Source organism: Grus americana, chromosome 2 (assembly GCF_028858705.1).
Source record: "Grus americana isolate bGruAme1 chromosome 2, bGruAme1.mat, whole genome shotgun sequence".
Classification (NCBI taxonomy): Eukaryota; Metazoa; Chordata; class Aves; order Gruiformes; family Gruidae; genus Grus; species Grus americana.
In genome coordinates this window covers 40732534-40750559 of record NC_072853.1, presented here as the reverse complement: position 1 = coordinate 40750559, position 18026 = coordinate 40732534, and the positions used below count along the sequence as shown (strand labels likewise).

Here is an 18026-nt window from a genome sequence, read left to right as displayed (position 1 = left end):
AACGTACAGCGATGCTAAACGTTAACTTGCAGCAGACAGCGAGAGAAATAGCTGAAGCCTTATTTGTGAAGACAAAAATACACAACTGGTAAGAAGTAGCAGAGAGCCAAGGGAGGTGTTAGGAAACCCTGGAGTGGCCATCGCTCTCTTGGCCCATGGAGCTGGGAACTTTACCCTGTGAGGTGTCTTCTCTTTTGGCAGGCAGATGCCTGCTGCCCATCTTCAGACTGCTATTTTAGGCTGTTCTTGTCTTTAGCACTTCTTCCATCCTGCAGTCGCTTGGATTATCCCTTTCACAGATCCCTGGGCTGTTGCTCTCTCTTGAGTGATACTGGTAAGTTACTGACAGCAGCAGAGATGGTGGCAATGCAGGCATGCAACCGAGGAGTATTCCTGTAAAGCAAAATAGGTGAACAACAAAACACTCGTTTTATGTAGTGAAGAATCTTAATGCTTTTGGCTTGCCAATATGCAGAAACCTTGCAAAACTTCAATAATTATCCTTGCAAAAGTCCATAAAATTATCAGAGTGCTGTCCCTTGCTAGTTAAGTTGTCCTAGGGAGTGAGTAGCTTCCCTTTTTCTGACTATTGCATCATCTTACTTTTGGAAATATTCATTCTTGGCTTTTAAAATCTGTTTAGACACTGTCAAATTGGTTTGGATTTCAAAATTATATGTGTGAATGAGAAACGTACCTAACACCCACTTTTGTAATTGAACAAAGCTTTTCTTTCCAGAACCTGACTGCTACTCAGCGTGTGGGAAAGCATGCTCTGACAACTTGGGCTGTTTTTTGAGGACTTCTGTGATCTCACTGAAGGGTTTTAATATTAATTCATCACTAGTGTTATGTTTGTGTTTTGATGATAGTCACTTAGGAGATGGGTGTTAGGCAACCAGTTGAAAATTACTGTAAAGTGTTTTTTTTTTTTAAGTGGTTCATACATTAGACTTGAAATCCCAGAGCACATTAAAAGTGCTAATGCTTATTCTCCTGAAAGCAAGGTTTCGATGTATTTCTCAAATTAGCCCCCCTGTGCCCCCAGATCCCAGCTAACATGGTATATGTAACTTAACCACTGATTTCTAACTGGGGATCATGCATTTATTAGCTTGATGTTGGCAGAAATTGATAACTGAGAAATAAAATATTACGGAGTTGCTGATAGGAGCAATTGTTTGCCTTTTAGGAGGATAGATGTATTGCATTATCACAGATGTAATATACTTCTGGATGGTTTTCTGTTTAAATGCATGACTGTCAGTGCCGCTGCCATGCGTTGTTCTATGCAGAGTGAGAAGCTCTGTGCTCATGACATGTGTTGCCTTCTTGAAAAACATGGAGTGAATGAAATGGTGACCAGGAAGGAGAGAGAGGACTTGGTGAAACAGGAATGTTTTTAGTGATGGATAACAGTTGTGTGACTCAGCATCTCAGTTGCGTGCTCTGTTGTGAGAAACTACCACATTGTTAATAGTTTAGCTGAGCAGTGAGAATTGGTATGGAGATGTCAGGTAAGAGGCTCTGCAATGTTTTGGAAAGAAGCTTCTCCACCCCATCTTCTGCACTTGGAGCATTACTAGGGAGGATACAAAATCAGGATCAAGGGGAATCCAGCTTGTGGTTTCTAAAGTTTGGGAACAACAAACAGTTGAGTGAGTGTCTGCTGATGGTTTAAGGAGTTTGGTTATTTGTTATACCCATCTGTCTAGCTACAAGGCTCTTGGATTGCTCAATGGTGCAGCAGAAATGGGAAATTAATTTAAATGACTGAATTAGTAGTTATCTGGGCTTGAATTCAGTCAAAGCTGCAGATGCCTAGATCAAAAAGAAGTAGGGGAAACTGGCCGGACAGTTTCCTGGTTCCAGTGAAATGTGAAGTTTGTGGTAAACACTGAAATCTTCAGCCTAGTTCTCAAAACACTAAAAATATTTCAGAGTGTGTTCTGTAGCCCCCTTTCATTTGTATCAGTTGTTATAAAAGGTGGTATGTCTTTTTTGAAATAACAGATAGACACTCCTTTTCTAACAAAGTATAAATGATTGGACTATATTGCTGTCATAGGCTTGAAATAGAGGCACTACATAGATTTCTATCCTGTAGATGTTCCTTGCATCGCTGCTTTGTTGATGTATACTTCCTCCTTGCTTCTCAAATGAAACTCTGTCTTTAGACTTACTTTAGTAGCATGCAGCTCTGGAAATAAAGGCTTTTATAGTACTGCTCTGGACCTTACCTGTAAATTCACCCCAACTTTAATGCTGTTACTTCATCCAGTGTTTTAAAAGGTGTGAGAGGAAGCTCAGTTTTGTCCTTGTGGTGAAGAAGACCTAGGGAGTGGGTGTGAGACATGAAAAATTAACTGTTTATTCTCAGGTATAGTAATAGGTTATGGCCATATCAATAATCTCAAATTCCCAGATTATCAACAAGGGCTATTTGCAGACCAGGCTGATAGCATGGAGCTGACTCTTCTGGTTTAAATGAAGTAAATTGAATTACATGTTTATTGTAGGCAGAAAAAGTGATTTAGCCTGTTTCTTAGTAGAGCATCTTGATGTTGTGAAAAAATTTAATAATCCCTCCTGTATGTGATGCTGCTTACAATCTTGAAATCCCTCAAGAATAGGGGAATTTTTCCTTTTAAGCAGACAGATGTCGATGAAGTGGTTTTGTTGGGTTTTCTTGGTGGTTTGTGTTTTGTTGGTTTTCGTTTTTTTTACACCTAATGCTTCAATTACTATTTACTAAAAAGATTATAGATACATAGAAATTCTTGTTTCATAGCATCTTTCATCCCTTCTAAAGAAAATCTGTTTTACATGGAAGTGTCAGGAAGAGTTACTAGAGTACATACACCATTTAGCATTTACTGTTACTAACACCTAACCGCTGCGTCTATAAATGCAGGTGCCTAAAAATGTAGGTAATGAATAATGAGAAAAATAAGTCTGATGCCATTTATGGTTTCGGATAAGATACTCCCTTTTTTTATAAGATACTATCAATGCTGTCAAGTCTGAGGCTTAGAATTTATTCAATAAAACCTTCACTTAGCTTGCCCCTAGAAAGCTACTTTTTAAGTAGGCACAAATCAAACACACATGCAGTCTTCCCCAGAAGAAAAGACACAAAAAAATCTAAATGTAAAATAAATACTTCTAGTTTTTGGTAGCAGCAGCTTTTGAATATGCTGAGAGTGCAGCCTGTGCTGTAACCCAAGCTTGCTGTGAGAGGCATGCCTGACTAGTGAGGGGTGCATTTGAAAGGGAAGGTGGCAGCTGGCTTACCTGGATGCTCAGAAGCTGGCCGGGACTCCTGACAATCCCAATGAACAGATCCAGTTGACAGCTGCTGCTATTGCTACAGCCTTGTAGACATCTCTTGATTAAGCTGGTCCCAGTAGCTCTCCTGCTCAGTTACTCTCTTTTTGGTTTTTGAGTAATCTGCAGAGCGGTGCAGAATGTACTGGGTGCTATGGAGATATGATAGGTGCAGTTGGAGTTAAATCCTTCTGTTAGCATCCATTAAACTGAGAAGTGAAGACCTGGGTTTTAGGGAAATACAAACAAAATAGCCCCCTTAACAGTCTTACAAAAGCCAAGTGGTAGAAGAGCAGTTTATTGAGATAAATCTTCATGTATTTTAGAGTAGTAAGACACTGAAGTTTCTCAAATGGAATTTTTTCCCCAACAACTCCTTGTCCAAGCTTGGCAGGCCTGGTATACGGTGTCCAAGGGGACCTGATTCTTACAACTGGCTGTTACTGAAGTGAGATGTTTCATTGCTTGCTTTGCTTTGAAGCTGTGGTCTCAGCTGACAACATAACATGTACTTTTCTGAGGTGATCTTCTCTCTTGCTTTTATTTCAAGACTAAGCTCAGGGATCACTGTTGTCTGAAAACAGAGGTACATGGATTTCAAGTGCTGAGCAGGGTAGGAAAGGACGAGTCACAATCCTAAGTGTTTTGGATTTTTGGATGGTGCTTTGTGATCAGATACAGTAACTTAAAAGGTGCTGTAAAAAGTTGGTCAAGAAAGCTCGTTGTGGAGGTGTTATTAGTGACAGCAGGCAGTTCTTCATCCCTTTCAAGTACTTGTACTTTCATAACTAGTTTTATATAGTGTATATAATTGGGGGGACAAGGAGCTAGATTTTACTGCTTTGTAAGCATCATTAAGTACACAGTTACCAGAGTCTCAGCTGTAGGTCCAAATAATATTTGCTTATACAGCTATAAGCATTTAATCTGCCACTAATTCCTGTGACTCTTGAATCAATTCATCTCTAGCAGAGCCTCATCCGTGCTTTTTCCTTAGCTGTGTGCTGTATTATTGGGTTCAGGTGATGTAAGTCTTTGCATGCTAACTTAGGAAGACAGACCATCAGCATAGTTCTTGATATACTAGGGATTCTATAATAATGCTATGCTTAAGTAAAACATAATACAGGGCTTCATGCTTTTAGTCTTTTGATGGCTGTTTTATTTCTTTTTGTAGAGATAAAATAAATTTGGAAATGTTGTTTAGCACTGGAACTTCAGAGTTCTTTGTACATGTTCTAATTTCTTTCTCTATGTTATTTGTAAGCAAAGGAGTTTTTAGCTGTTTGAGTTTATTCACCTTTGACTAGCTGTTTTTTGACCCTCAATAGAATAAAGGTTTTCCTAGTAGTTTTTCTGCATTGCGCTGTAGGTGTTGTAAGTCTTGTTCTGACAACTGGATCTGAATAGTAAGTGAAATAGCTCTAAACTTTGGTGGTTACACAAATCTGTATGGTAGCAGTCTTCATATACTACTTGATTAAAAGTCCTGAATTCTGTTGTTCTAGGATCTTTGTTACTTAAGTGTTTTTGCTTGGGGTTTTTTTGCTTGTTTTTTTTTTCTTTTTTTGACCCATTTTATGGGTCAGACTTTCACTTTTCCAGGTATTTATAAACACAAAATAAAGAAACTGCTAGTCCAACAAAGCTTGCAATCTAAACTCCTCCAAAGTTATCAAAATAAACCTTCCTATTTCTCACACTTGTAAAATAGTACTCTAATCTTTTAGTCAGCCTGCCCCCTCCTTTAATTTGCTTGGTTTTCCTACTTAAGAAAATAAACAAAAATCCAAAACACAAAAACCCTCTACATTAAATTTTAACCTCACAGGTTCAATAGAGAGAAATTTTTGGTTTTGTTGAGGGGAGGGCAATGTGGGAATGTATCTTTTTGTTTTTTCTTATTTATTTAAAAGGACTTGGAAACTTCTAGTCCTCTGTAGATGCTGCAGCAAGATTGAACAAAGGTAAATTTAAATGGAATGTGAATTGTTAGGGACAGTGAAGATAGTGCTTTTTATTATAAAATTAAGTTCAGGCCTGCTTTTTGAGAGAAGGTAGAGCTTCTGTGAAAATGTAAACCAGTTTCCAAGTGTGTTTTCAGATGAGTAAAAATTTCTGTTCACATCTTATCCAAGAATGCAGCACTGCTCTTGTATGTTCATCATCAATGTCTGAAAAGCTTGTGGAAAATTGAAGGTAGCTCAAGAACTTTCCTGTTGGGCGTAAAAGGGTTTGTGGTAGATGAACGTCAGCTGCTTCTACTGCATGCAATAGCTTGAATGATTGTGGCTCTGGGTACTGGGTCAGTAATTATCTTTGACTTGCAAGCTACTTGCAAGTTCTTCAGAATCTTGATGAGAAGAGGAGTGAGATTGCATAGTTCTAAAACTTGCACTCATCTGACAGTCCCCATTCCAGTTTATAACTTCTGGCACCATTGCTTACACTGTGTAGGCACCCTTTTTCCATGGCTAAGTGAACTTGAACGCAGCGGTTTGTTTATTCTTAAATATCTTAGTCTTCTACACTGAGAGCTGTTGAGAGCTCCAAACTCTTTTCCTTTGGCATTTTCCATTGCAGAGATTAGCTTGGTATAGTCATTTATGTTGTGATCTGAATAAGCACTGATGATCACTGTGAGCCAGGTGTTATGTTAAAAACAAAAAAAAATAAACTTCATTTGTACATGCAAGAGCCTGCTTCCATTTCACAGGCCAAGAATAAACCACCTTTTTTTGGCATATCCTTCAAAAAAATAACAGGATGCCCAAGATGCATTTCTTGTGTTCAAACAAACTCCTCAAATAAGTAGTCCATTAAACTAGTTGTGGAAGGTCTTTCCGGTATCTGTCCTGTATCTCAGCTGTCCCCCATATTCTGTGGGACGTTATTGGACCCACATAATGGTCCAGGCAGCAAATGAAGGTTCCTGGAATCTACTGAGTCCATCTACTGCACTGGTTCCGGCAGCGCACTGTCTTTCTTCACACCCCTCCCTCCTCAAACCTTTCTCTTTATGGTGGACTTTAAGTTAGTGAAATAATTCAGCACTTCTTTTAAATAGTCTATTTTGAATGATAAAATACATAATTGCTCTGGTACCACAGGTCTTTTTTCTATCAGAAAATAAAGATTGGTAATACCCAACAGCTCATGTGTGATTTCATTTAAAATACTTTATAAAACATTGATATTATTTTTTCTAAAAAAGGTAATTTGTAATCCTTTCCCAATGTAATATGTACATTTTTTTCTTTGCTGAAATGTTCAAGACAGTATGCTTAAGTGTATTGGGCAAAAATTATTGTCAGTACTGGAAGTTGAGTGAGGGCTTTTGTTCAGATGTAGGATGATTCATCTTGCCACATGTAAAGAGTGGAAGGGAGAACTACCATTTTGTTCCACAATCCTGAAATATGTTCTCTTTAGTTCTGTGAAAACTCTGGCTTTTCACTTTGGATGTATAAGGTGTATTTATCTTCACAGAAATGAGTGTGGATATGTGGTTCCTGTACAAGCGCAGACTGTGATCTACCAGTATTTATGAAGAACACATGTACAGGAAAATGACTCTTAAGTACAAGTCATAAATTGAAATGATTATAGAATATACGTGGACAAATATACCATGTGTGGTATCGGTAGACTGTAATTTCATCAAGTGGTTTTTCAGACTTCATAAACTATGAATGAAACATGATTGTATTGGCCTTGTAACAGGTAAAGTAAAATATAGGGTCTGGCTACTTTAAAGTGCTCATAATTCTATGGCTGGAAATAGCCTTTTGGGAGACGATTAAGTCTTAAAACCTGCCCGTGATTAAAAAAATACATTTCAGTGAAAATCACATGTTCAGAAACCCTGGGAAACATTTGAGTATCCACCTCATTAATTTTTACCATTCCCAGCTTTCTGGGTGTAAACACTGCAAGCTACTTTCAGCAAAAGGAAGAGAAAAGACTCCCTTTCACTTTGAGCTTCGTCACCTCTCTGATGATTTTGTTGTTTACAATGTTTTTTCGGTGACTTGGACCGCACGGGGCTTTGTTTACTTCAGGGGATGTGCCAAACTGGAAAGGCTCCGGCCTGAAGCTGCTGTGTGGAGGTTGCATGAGGCGGCCATGAGCGCCCAGCCCGGCCCTGCGCAAACCCTCCCGCTCGCTGCGACGACCTCTGCCCTTTTGTATCCTGTGACACTCAGCCCTGTCTTTGTGCTCAAGTTTATTCATGATGGATACGTTTCCCTCCCAATCGCATGTGCCGGGAGCCCGGCGGAGAGAACAGATAAATTATTTTCAGCTGCAGGCCTGGGCTGGGGGAGGTGGGAGAGGGGCCTGCTGGAGCGGGGGCCCCTCCGCATCCCAGCCAGCCGGACGGGGCACAGCCTCCCACTCCCCCTGGAATATGAAAGGGGATGACTCTCGGCCTCTTAGATCCTTTTTAAATGCAAAAGAATGTAGGAAATTGCCAGATCAGTTGGTTAATCAGTGACAACTGCAGTAGGTGCACAAAAAGCACGGCCCTTAACAAGAGTAATCGGTTGCGCGGGGTGTTTTTTCAGCGCCTCAGCGGGTCGCCGCTGGCCCCACCTCTTGAATCCCCGGGCCGGTTTAGTGTCAGCTTTATAAGAGAATGTAATTGCTGGGAGATTTCTTGGTGACTGATGGCAACAATATAAGTCTTCTCCCTGACACCACCTCCTCCCCCCCCCCGCTCCGGCCCTGCCTAGGCTTTTTGTCCGCCTGGCCGTCGCACAGCCGCCGATCGGGTCGGCAGCTGGCACCGAGCGAGCGCCGGCGGGAGCGCGCGGCAGCTGTGAAACGCTCCCGGCCCACCGAAACCGAAAATTATATAGGCTACATGCGTTGTGTTTGTAACATTCAAACCTCGTTTAGGGTTACGCTGAACGTGGTACGGTTCCCCTTTATAGAGTCGTTTGCAAGATAACGCTGCTATCAAATATTTTTAAAAGTATTCCTGAAATACTTTTGTTACTGCAGTTGTTTCTCTTATCTAGGACTATTTTTAGATAAACCTCCTTCTCCTCACATCTGTATTTTAAACTGATGTTGGGAGAGAGGGTGGTCGTATGACCAAGAAAGGCCTCTTAAAATTCCAGGCTACATAACGCTAAAACTGAAGTGTTTCTGGCTTAGGCTTCTCCCCCCTCCTCATGCCTCATGTTTGTAATGTACTTAAATGCAAAAAACATTTTTTTAAATTTTTTTTTTTATTCCTCTGGTTACCTCATTAAAAACCTCCAAGTACATACTTCTAATAAATGGCTATAAACTTTCCCCTTTTTCTTCTGGATGGGAAAGAAGGACATGCCGAGGCATCTTATTTAATGTTGTAGGTGCTGACTTAAAATTAGCAGTGCCCCATATTAGGAAAAGAGTTTGCAGCCCAGCTGGTACGGCAAATGCAGAAGTCATTTGCCATGGGAGCGTATGATGTAACAATGAGGCTTGGTGGGTTTGCATCAGAGTGTTCCTATGTGATGCTGTTGTGGTCTTGTATCAGAGCTCCTGTGAACTTGAATGACGTAGGATATTGTTTCCAAATGTGTGGCACAGGCTGAACTCTAGCTGGTCATTCCTGCATCAGCTGCTTGACAGTAACAAGCTGCCAAATATTCGAAGGCTGTTGTGCCCTCAGTTGCCTCTGTAAAAGCCCGTTCCTTGCCAAAGTGCGTGATGCATTAAGGAAATAAAATGCAATCTGGTTTCCGCTTAAATATTGTGTGGGAAACTTGGGATTTCATGGATTTCTTGCCCAAAAGATGTTACTGAATAGCATTCATGGTGTTTAGCTGACTGCATGTGTGCAAAAATTGTGACTTTTGAGGAAAGGCATGTGAAGTTGTTCCCCCCCCCCAGTTCTTAGTTTAACAAGAGATATTGACTGCCTTAAATTTGCCAGTGCAAATTTCTGTAGGGATGTGTTTCTGTAAAGAACTAACAATTTTACTATGACAGATGTGAAATTAAACTTGTCAGAAATGCTTATACTGTATTTGCTGACTCTTCCCACTGAAGGCAGAGTATTCCTGAAGTGCATGAGGTCAGTCATTTCATCTTTGCAAGTCGTGTCTCTGTTTCCCTGGGTGGGGGGGAATGAGATTCCTGCCGTCCTTTGATCTGATACGAACTATACGGACTTAATTTTTAACACAGCTGTACTGTGTGGTGTGTACTAGAAAAGCATTCTATAGGAAGGGAGGGGGGAAAAAAAAGGTGTGTTTAGGCATTCAGATAACCAAGTTTCTATGGAAGTTAGTCAGAAATCATGCTGCAACACTGCAGATCTGCTCGTCTGTTTTGGCTAATCTGTACGGAGGAAGAAGGTACCACGCATGAAGAGTTGTCTGACAGCAATGAGAACCAAGCATTGAACACACAGGAGCCTAGGTGTGCTTCCCATGGACGCGATCAGGCACTTGCATAACTGTCCTGGCATCAGCAGTGCTGTTAGCTCAGTAGGTGAATGAGCCGAAAGGGAGAAGCCTTATCAGCTATCTTCCCCAAGTTGAATGTCTTGGCATGACTTTTCCTGTGTTGTCAGGGTGGTACACGTGCTTATGAAGTTTTTGGTAAATGTTTTCCTCCAACTCGGTTCATAAAATAAGAATGTGACTTTAATTGCTGTCATTTGTGTCATCTACTTCCATGCAGCAAATGCTGCTTAAATTACTACCCCTAACAGCCATCAGGAGCTTAGCAGTTTTGAAAAGCAGTTTAAATATGCAATGTTTAAATGCAGATTTAGTAGCCTAGTGTTTAATCCTACATTTTGAAGCTCCAGTCTCAAAACGACCTTTTGCGTGGCTTTGGTTTTTAGCATGAGAGGTCTTTTTAGCTTAGGTCTTCAAAATAGCACACTGTTCGCAGTGTTTATTGTATTGTGTTGTAGGTGCATAGTTCCATTATATGAGTAACTGTTTTGTTTGTGTCTGTCAAGTACTTAGAATTTTGTCTCAGGTACCAACTGATAGCTGTAAAAATACCGACTCCGCATGACACATCTCTCTGCAAAGCTTGAAGCAGTCAGCATTAGCTACCTTCTCACGTTCTGTTTATTCGATTTACTTGCTGCATGGCCATCAAGAAACGCTGCTAAATTTCTTTGGATAGAAGGATAGATACCCGAACCTGTTGATTTACAAGAAGTTCTTCCAAATGGCAGAATGTGAGGATGGGGTTGTGGAGGGCACGTGCATCTGTGTGCTGCCCTTGCTGTTTCCTGGTCTTGACTGCCTGGATCTGCTGTTTTGGGAGCAAGACTAATGAAGTCCAGGTTTTAGTATTTGCAGCCCTAGATCAGGTTATGCGTATGCAGCAGCCAGTTTAGTTCCACTCATAAAAGTGGGAAGCTGCCCAAGGCTACTAAGTCCATGTAGCTCTGAAATACTAAGCTGAGCAATGGTTAACTACTACTTAGATTTGAGATGTAGCAGTTCGGGACTGGAATATTGCAGACTGGAGTAAATGTAAGCTTTGTCTGTTGAGACAACAGGATTGTTAAGCAATTGACTGTGTCCTAGTAGTCGGGAATCGTACCATTGCTTTGAACAGAAATAGGTTGTCCAGGCAGTCTTAAGGATATATACTCATTGACTCTTTAATTCGGTCTTGTTGGTGCAATCTTTCATGTTAAGGAACAGAAAAACTATAGAATTTTATAGCAGAATCTGTATAGCTTAAGATGACTTTTTTCCCAAAAGAAGTTTACTAATTCTTCACACTTTCACACTTATATTCAGCAGTCCGCCTTCCTGAGGGTTCAGATATTCTCTCCTTTGTACCTGGAAAATAGTCACTGCTTCATGAATGTCTCTTGGTTCTAACTTATGGGATATTAGAGAAGATGATGCACAATTTATATTTTCAAACTATTTAATCCAAAAAAAGACTTCAAGATGAGTATCTGGTCAGTCTTGCTGTATGTCTGCTCTCACGGGGAAGTGAACAGTGGCGCTTAGTGAATATTTTAGCTAGAATTATTTGATGCGGGTCTTACCTTTGTGGGGGGGTCTTGTTTTTGGTTTTGTGGGTTGGGGTTTTTTTTGGGTTTTTTTGGACCAGCATTGAGGATTTAAGCAGAGAAAATACATTGCTTGTAGTGAAAGAAGTAAGGAAATGATTGCAACTTAAAATAAGGCTGTGACTCTCATGACTTACTTAACTATCTATAAGACATCTGTCCTGCTAGCATAGAAGGTTGAGAGCTTATTAGGTATTTCCAGTATTGACTATTTTCTTATCAAAATGTTGGTTAATTATTTTGATCAAACTGTAGCTGCTAACTGTCTTTCGTTCTTCAACATGCGCTATTAGCTGTGTATCACATGAGAGGCGTGACTTTATTTTGGGAAGTAGAAGAAAGTTTGGTGAGAGCACAAGTGACTGTAAAGGGCTGTGGTCATTAAATTTAAGGCCAAACTTAGATCTGAAGAAATACTACTACAATTTCAAGACATCTTCTCAAACACGTTCTCAGGCTGTGTTTCAAACGTAATAGCTTTAGCATCAATGGCTCAAACATGAAATTAATTCACACTTCAGGTAAAAATGCAGAACTAAAATCATAAATATTGGCAAACAGTGTTTTCACTCTTAATTTAGATGACGGATTTGTTTGCCTACAAACTGCATCAAAAACTTAGAGGTTACTTTCTTTTGAAAGAGCATGTGCTCAGGAAGCCAGGCAAGTGCTAGGTTCCGTAACACGTCTCCTTCATTGTAACGGACAGTCCCAAGCCCAGACCTGCAAATTGCATTGGAGTGAGCTGGGCAGAAATACGCTGTGTTTAATGAAACAAAACATTTACCCCATTTTAGTTTGATTTTTCTGGGTATAGTAGCAGGTCCTAACTACTCTTAGCCAATATTGACTGTGATTGGTGGCTGACTCTGGCCTGAGTTTTCTTGGAAGCCTGTCAGCTGAAAAACAGTAAATGAAGGAGTACGATTCCAATGCATGCTTGATGCTTGTAAACTTGTTTCTGGAGATGCTCTGTTAGCTTGTGTATAAGAGATAACAAAGAGAAGTCTTCTGTGTAGATTTCAATTATTTTATAGCAAAGTTTCATTAATGCTTCAGGAGAGTAGAGCATACTTGCCTTCAAAAATGGTTCTTTTAGTAGGCATGATCTATATAATAAAATGAGTGAAAATTCTTTCCTGTTCATAATTCTGTGGCTGTAAATAGATGTGATCCTTTACTTGGCTCAAGTTTGATAGTGCCCAGATTCTGTCAGTGGTTGGGAGGTAGCAGTATCTGTGCACTATGCTTTTTAGCATTTCCAAGCAAAGAGACTATTCCATTAGATGGAAACCCTCAGTACACACTGATGTCCTGCTTTGCCAGCTCCTGATGGCACTGTGCATCAGCAGAGGTAGCAGTGTCAGAATCCTCGAGCAATCTTAAATCACTGGAGGGATCTTCACGACAACAGTGGTGTGTCTGCTCTGGAGCAGTCTAATACCAAAAACTTGTTTTGGTGAAGGAGATTCCTTCTTGCCTTGTTGTTGGAACTTCTTACCCTGTGCTTTAATAAACTGATCGAGGTGGTAAATGTTACAGATGGCTTCTGCTTAATAAAAAAATGAAATCAAAAGAAATAGCTATTAGTGATACAAAGATGGCTCATAGAAATTTACCCCCAAGTGATTTAGAAATATAAGTGTTAATGTCCCAGCTGAGCACTAATGAGATTTAAGAGTATGGTTTTAAAGGTGACATTCAAATGCTATTTTAAGAGGAGTGATAAATGCTTGTGCTTTTCCTCTTGCCCTCTGCTTCATGCTGCAGAAGGTCCTCTTGACAATGGCTACAAGAAATGTAATAAATGTGCTGATACTTTCTCCCCAAAACTTGTCTGGGACAAATTGCCTTCAGTTAAAATAGTCTGGACTGGCATTTTGCATCCAAAGTGACCAAAAGCATCCCTCCTCCACAACGAAATGTGAGATATGAAAGTATAAACTTGTAAATCTTCTTTTCTTTGATCACTGATTACGGGCAAGTTGGTATCTGCAAGTACAGTTGCTACTAAATTATGACAAAGATGCAAAGTAGTTGTTTTTGTTTGCTAGGTGGATGGGCTTCCTTGACTATCATCTTAAAGTTTATTTTGAGATGTAAGAGCATTTAAAATTCTGATCTTAAGAAGGAATGATAGCATTAGACTAGTTTTGTTCATAGTAAACAGATGCAAACAAAATCTTTCAAGTTGTTGCAGGGAGAGGATGGGAGACACATTTCAGAACGTGCCAGTCTTCGTTGTGAAAAACCTAAATGGGAACTTTTCTGATTCTAGTCTGTTACTGTGTGTTGCTTTTTTCTTTTTTTCCCCAAGTCCAAGTGCGTACCTTGTTAAGTTGGCATTTTATTATTTAAATTCTTTTGCCATTACTAATTTTCCTGATTGAGTTTTCAAGATGGTTATTCTGGAGAGAACAAAACTTCAGTGTGGTCTTCTAAAGTGCTGTAGTTGCGGTTAGTAGCATGATTGCCTGAAGATGAATAATGAACTCCAATGATAATGTTCTCTCTTATCGTTATGAGAGAAATTAGGATATGAATTGAGAAATCTACCCTTGTCATAGAATGAAGCTTTTGAATTTAATTTTCTTACACAAATTGAGCATATAGTTTTGCTTAAATGGGAAGAAGTGTCACATCTTTCTGTTTACAACTTCATTTAATGAAGATAAATCATATGTTTTTAAAAAAATATATATTTTTTTGGCTTCCTAAATGTTAAGTCTTGGTGTTTGGTATTTTTAGAGGGTCACCTATGTGTGCGTTTGAAAAATCTGTTATCCGTATAACTAACTGTAGTCTGTTGTAGGTGCTTCTGCTTGCTCATCTGATTACGCAGCTCAAGGGAATAAGGTTAAGGACATGCTGTTGGTAACTAGAGCGTTTTCAGGGCTTTAGTTCGGCAGATGGGCTGCTTGGCTATATTCATACATCTGCCTACCTGCTGTGGCAGCTGCTGCTGCTGCATGTTGTGTTCTTTTGTTCTGTTCCACCCAAGAAAGGAGCACTAGGAAGTGTAGTGAATGGATTAATTTAAGGTTAAGGCCAGTGTTTTGCTTGCTTCCTAACTCTCTATCATAATAAAGCTTCTGATAAAGCTAATGAATCCTTCGTAAAGTGAAATAGATTTTTAAGATGTATTTCAGGGGCTGGAACTAGCTAGCATTGTCTAAAAAGCCAGTCAAGTATGTTTTCTTTATATTGCCTGACATTATTTATTTCAATATCTTCCTCTCTTTCTCCCCCTTCCCCCGCTTTTTCTAGGAGCAGTAACCAGACTTTGCCTGACACTGCGTGGTCCAAAAGAATTAAGGAAATATGGAATGACATGAAGGAGATTAGTTGAGGATTAAAGGCTTTGAGGACAAAACACCTCACCGAGGTGAAGCACAGACTAGCATTCTAGTTGTAGCTCTGAGGAGCTGTGTGCTGGAAAAAGATGGCAGATCCAGGAATGATGAGTCTGTTTGGAGAAGATGGGAATATTTTCAGTGAAGGGTTGGAAGGTCTTGGAGAATGTGGGTATCCTGAAAACACAGTAAATCCTATGGGGCAGCAAATGCCTATGGATCAAGGATTTCCCTCTTTACAGTCATCTCTTCATCATCCCCCTGCGAATCAAAATCAAGCCAAGTTGACCCATTTTGATCACTATAATCAATACGAACAGCAGAAAATGCACCTGATGGATCAGCCGAACAGGATGATAAGCAATGCCCCTGGGAATGGTATAGCGTCTCCTCATTCACAGTATCACAACCCTCCAGTTCCTCAGGTTCCTCATGGCAGTGGTGCTGGTGGTCAGATGGGAGTCTATCCCAGCATGCAGAACGAAAGACACGGGCAACCCTTCGTAGACAGTGGCTCCATGTGGGGACCACGGGCAGTTCAAGTGCCAGACCAGATAAGAGCACCGTACCAGCAGCAACAGCAGCAGCAACCGCAACCGACACAGCCTCCACAGGCACCCTCTGGACCCCCTGGGCAGGGCCATCCTCAGCACATGCAGCAGATGGGAAACTACATGGCTCGTGGTGATTTTTCAATGCAGCAGCACGGCCAGCCGCAACAGCAGAGGATGAACCAGTTTTCTCAAGGCCAAGAAGGCCTCAATCAGGGAAACCCTTTCATTGCCACCTCAGGACCTGGCCACTTGTCTCATGTGCCCCAGCAGAATCCCAGTATGGCACCTTCTTTGCGACACTCAGTCCAGCAATTTCACCACCATCCCCCCACTGCTCTCCATGGAGAATCAGTAGCCCACAGTCCCAGATTCTCCCCTAATCCTCCCCAGCAGGGTGCTGTTAGGCCGCAAACACTTAATTTTAGTTCTCGGAGCCAGACGGTACCCTCACCTACTATAAACAACTCAGGGCAGTATTCTCGATATCCTTACAGTAACCTTAATCAGGGATTAGTTAATAATACAGGGATGAATCAGAATTTAGGCCTTACAAATAACACTCCAATGAATCAATCTGTACCAAGATACCCAAATGCTGTCGGATTTCCATCAAACAGTGGTCAAGGACTAATGCACCAGCAACCCATCCACCCGAGTGGCTCACTTAACCAAATGAACACGCAAACTATGCACCCTTCACAGCCTCAGGGAACTTATGCCTCTCCACCTCCCATGTCACCTATGAAAGCAATGAGTAATCCAGCAGGTACACCTCCTCCGCAGGTTAGACCTGGTAGCGCTGGAATACCAATGGAAGTTGGCAGTTATCCAAATATACCCCATCCTCAGCCGTCACACCAGCCCCCTGGTGCCATGGGAATTGGACAAAGGAATATGGGCCCCCGAAACATGCAACAGAATCGTCCGTTTATGGGTATGTCTTCAACACCACGGGAGATGGGTGGGCACATGAGACCAAATGGTTGTCCAGGTGTTGGCCTTGCAGATCCACAAGCAATACAAGAGCGACTAATATCTGGCCAGCAGCTTCCTAGTCAACAGCAGTCTTTTCAACAGCAAATGCCAACCTGTCCTCCCATGCAGCCTCATCCAGGGATACATCATCAGTCTTCACCACCCCCACATCCTCATCATCAGCCTTGGGCACAGCTTCACCAGTCACCACAAAACACACCACAAAAAGTGCCTGTCCTTCAGGTAAGCTACTTCCAATGAGTAGAAAATGGTTTAAATTACTGTAAATGCGTTTCATGACACACAAGATCTGTGGTTTCAAAATTAGTCACTCCTGTTTGTTGTTACTGGTTATGTGGCTTTCTTGATGCACAGAAGCTGAAGGTAAAATGACATTCAAGTAGCTTGCTAATGTCCTTACAGTAATTTTTACAGGATAATATTGTGCATAGACCGAAATACAATACAGCAACAGGACAAGCTGAATACCTACTTTTTTCCCATGTTGGTTCCTTTGAGGGGAAAATGGAAAGCATGTGTGAGATGTGCCATTTAAACTATTCATTTTTGTATTTGCAACTTGGAGAAAGAAGTGTGTGTTATAATGGGTTTGTTTTGGCCAAACCGAGGGTTTTCTTTAAATCCTAAGGGAATGTTTTGTGGTTTTAAGTAAAGCTGAAATTTTTACATGTGAAAAAATTTCCAGGATGAACTTCTTCAGCACTAAGTAATGCAACTGAGAAGTGATGGGGCGACAGTTTATGCAAGGAGAAGACAGCAGACGTGAATCATAGTCTGAAATCAAATCTTCTGTGGCTTAAATGAAATCTCAAATAGGATAGAAGTTTTATTTTACTGAGTCTCTGATCTGCCGGGTTTTGATGAAAATGTATTACTTTCCCGTCACTTTTCAATTAAAAGCTAAAAATGGTAAAACTTCTTGATCCTCTGTAGCTTAGCAGGTTTGACTACATGCTAGTATGTTAAACTTGAGCTGAATAAGTGCCCTTTGGGATCTTTGCGTTTGCCGTTGCTTGCCTCTGGCTCTTACTAGTCATCATTCAAGAGGTTTTGGTACTGAATGGTGGTCAAGATACTCGAGGTTTAATTTTTTTTTTTTTAAACCAGTCAGTAATTAATGCCAAGTAAGTAGCTCTGCCCATAAATATTTGGAGACAATTGTTGGAATGCAGTAATAAATGATATGATGCTACAATAACCTTAATAAATCATAAAAACAGCTGTCCTAGCCAGTGTCCCAGGCCTGTGCGGAAAGCAGCTGCTCGGCAGTCCCCTCCACTGCTGCCTGCCGGCTGCTTCTGTTAGCCGCTCCGCACAGCGTGAGGTGGGTCTGGGAATCAGATGTATGCGCTGCAGAGAGGCAGCTGACAAGGAGTGGTAGATGGAGCAGCTCAGCAGCTGGGAGAGGCTTCCACATTCCCCATGTAAGCGAGGAGGAGGGGAGCGCTGGAGGTGCCAGAGCATGGGGAAGCCCTGGGAGGGCAATCAGGGAGTGAGCTGGCCAAGGGGAAGGACACTGTCTTTCTGGGAGGGAGGGGGAAGCTCTCCTCTTGAAGGGCAAAAATATCTTCAAGACCGTCTTTCTCTCCCCTGCCCCCCTCAAAACTGGCATGAAATTTTATACCTGTGTTGGCCCTTCCTCTCCCCCCACCTCATCTGACCATCCAGTAAACCTATTTTTTTTTTGACAGCAAGAAATGGTTTGGGAGGAGAAAGTTTACCTGTAGAATGGACAGGCTTGTTAACCGT

The 18026-nt window shown here is 41.1% G+C and overlaps 1 protein-coding gene across 9 annotated transcripts in view; it reads left to right on the top strand.

Annotated features, from left to right (window-relative positions):
- Window positions 1–18026, top strand: part of CHD7 (chromodomain helicase DNA binding protein 7) — a 132551-nt gene that overhangs the window by 27560 nt on the left and 86965 nt on the right. For all 9 annotated transcript variants that reach the window (XM_054816225.1, XM_054816224.1, XM_054816226.1 and 6 more), the window contains one exon: window positions 14642–16499. In XM_054816225.1, the coding sequence (XP_054672200.1) occupies window positions 14817–16499 (1683 nt within the window). In that variant the 5' untranslated portion in view covers window positions 14642–14816. The remainder of the gene's footprint in view (window positions 1–14641; window positions 16500–18026) is intronic.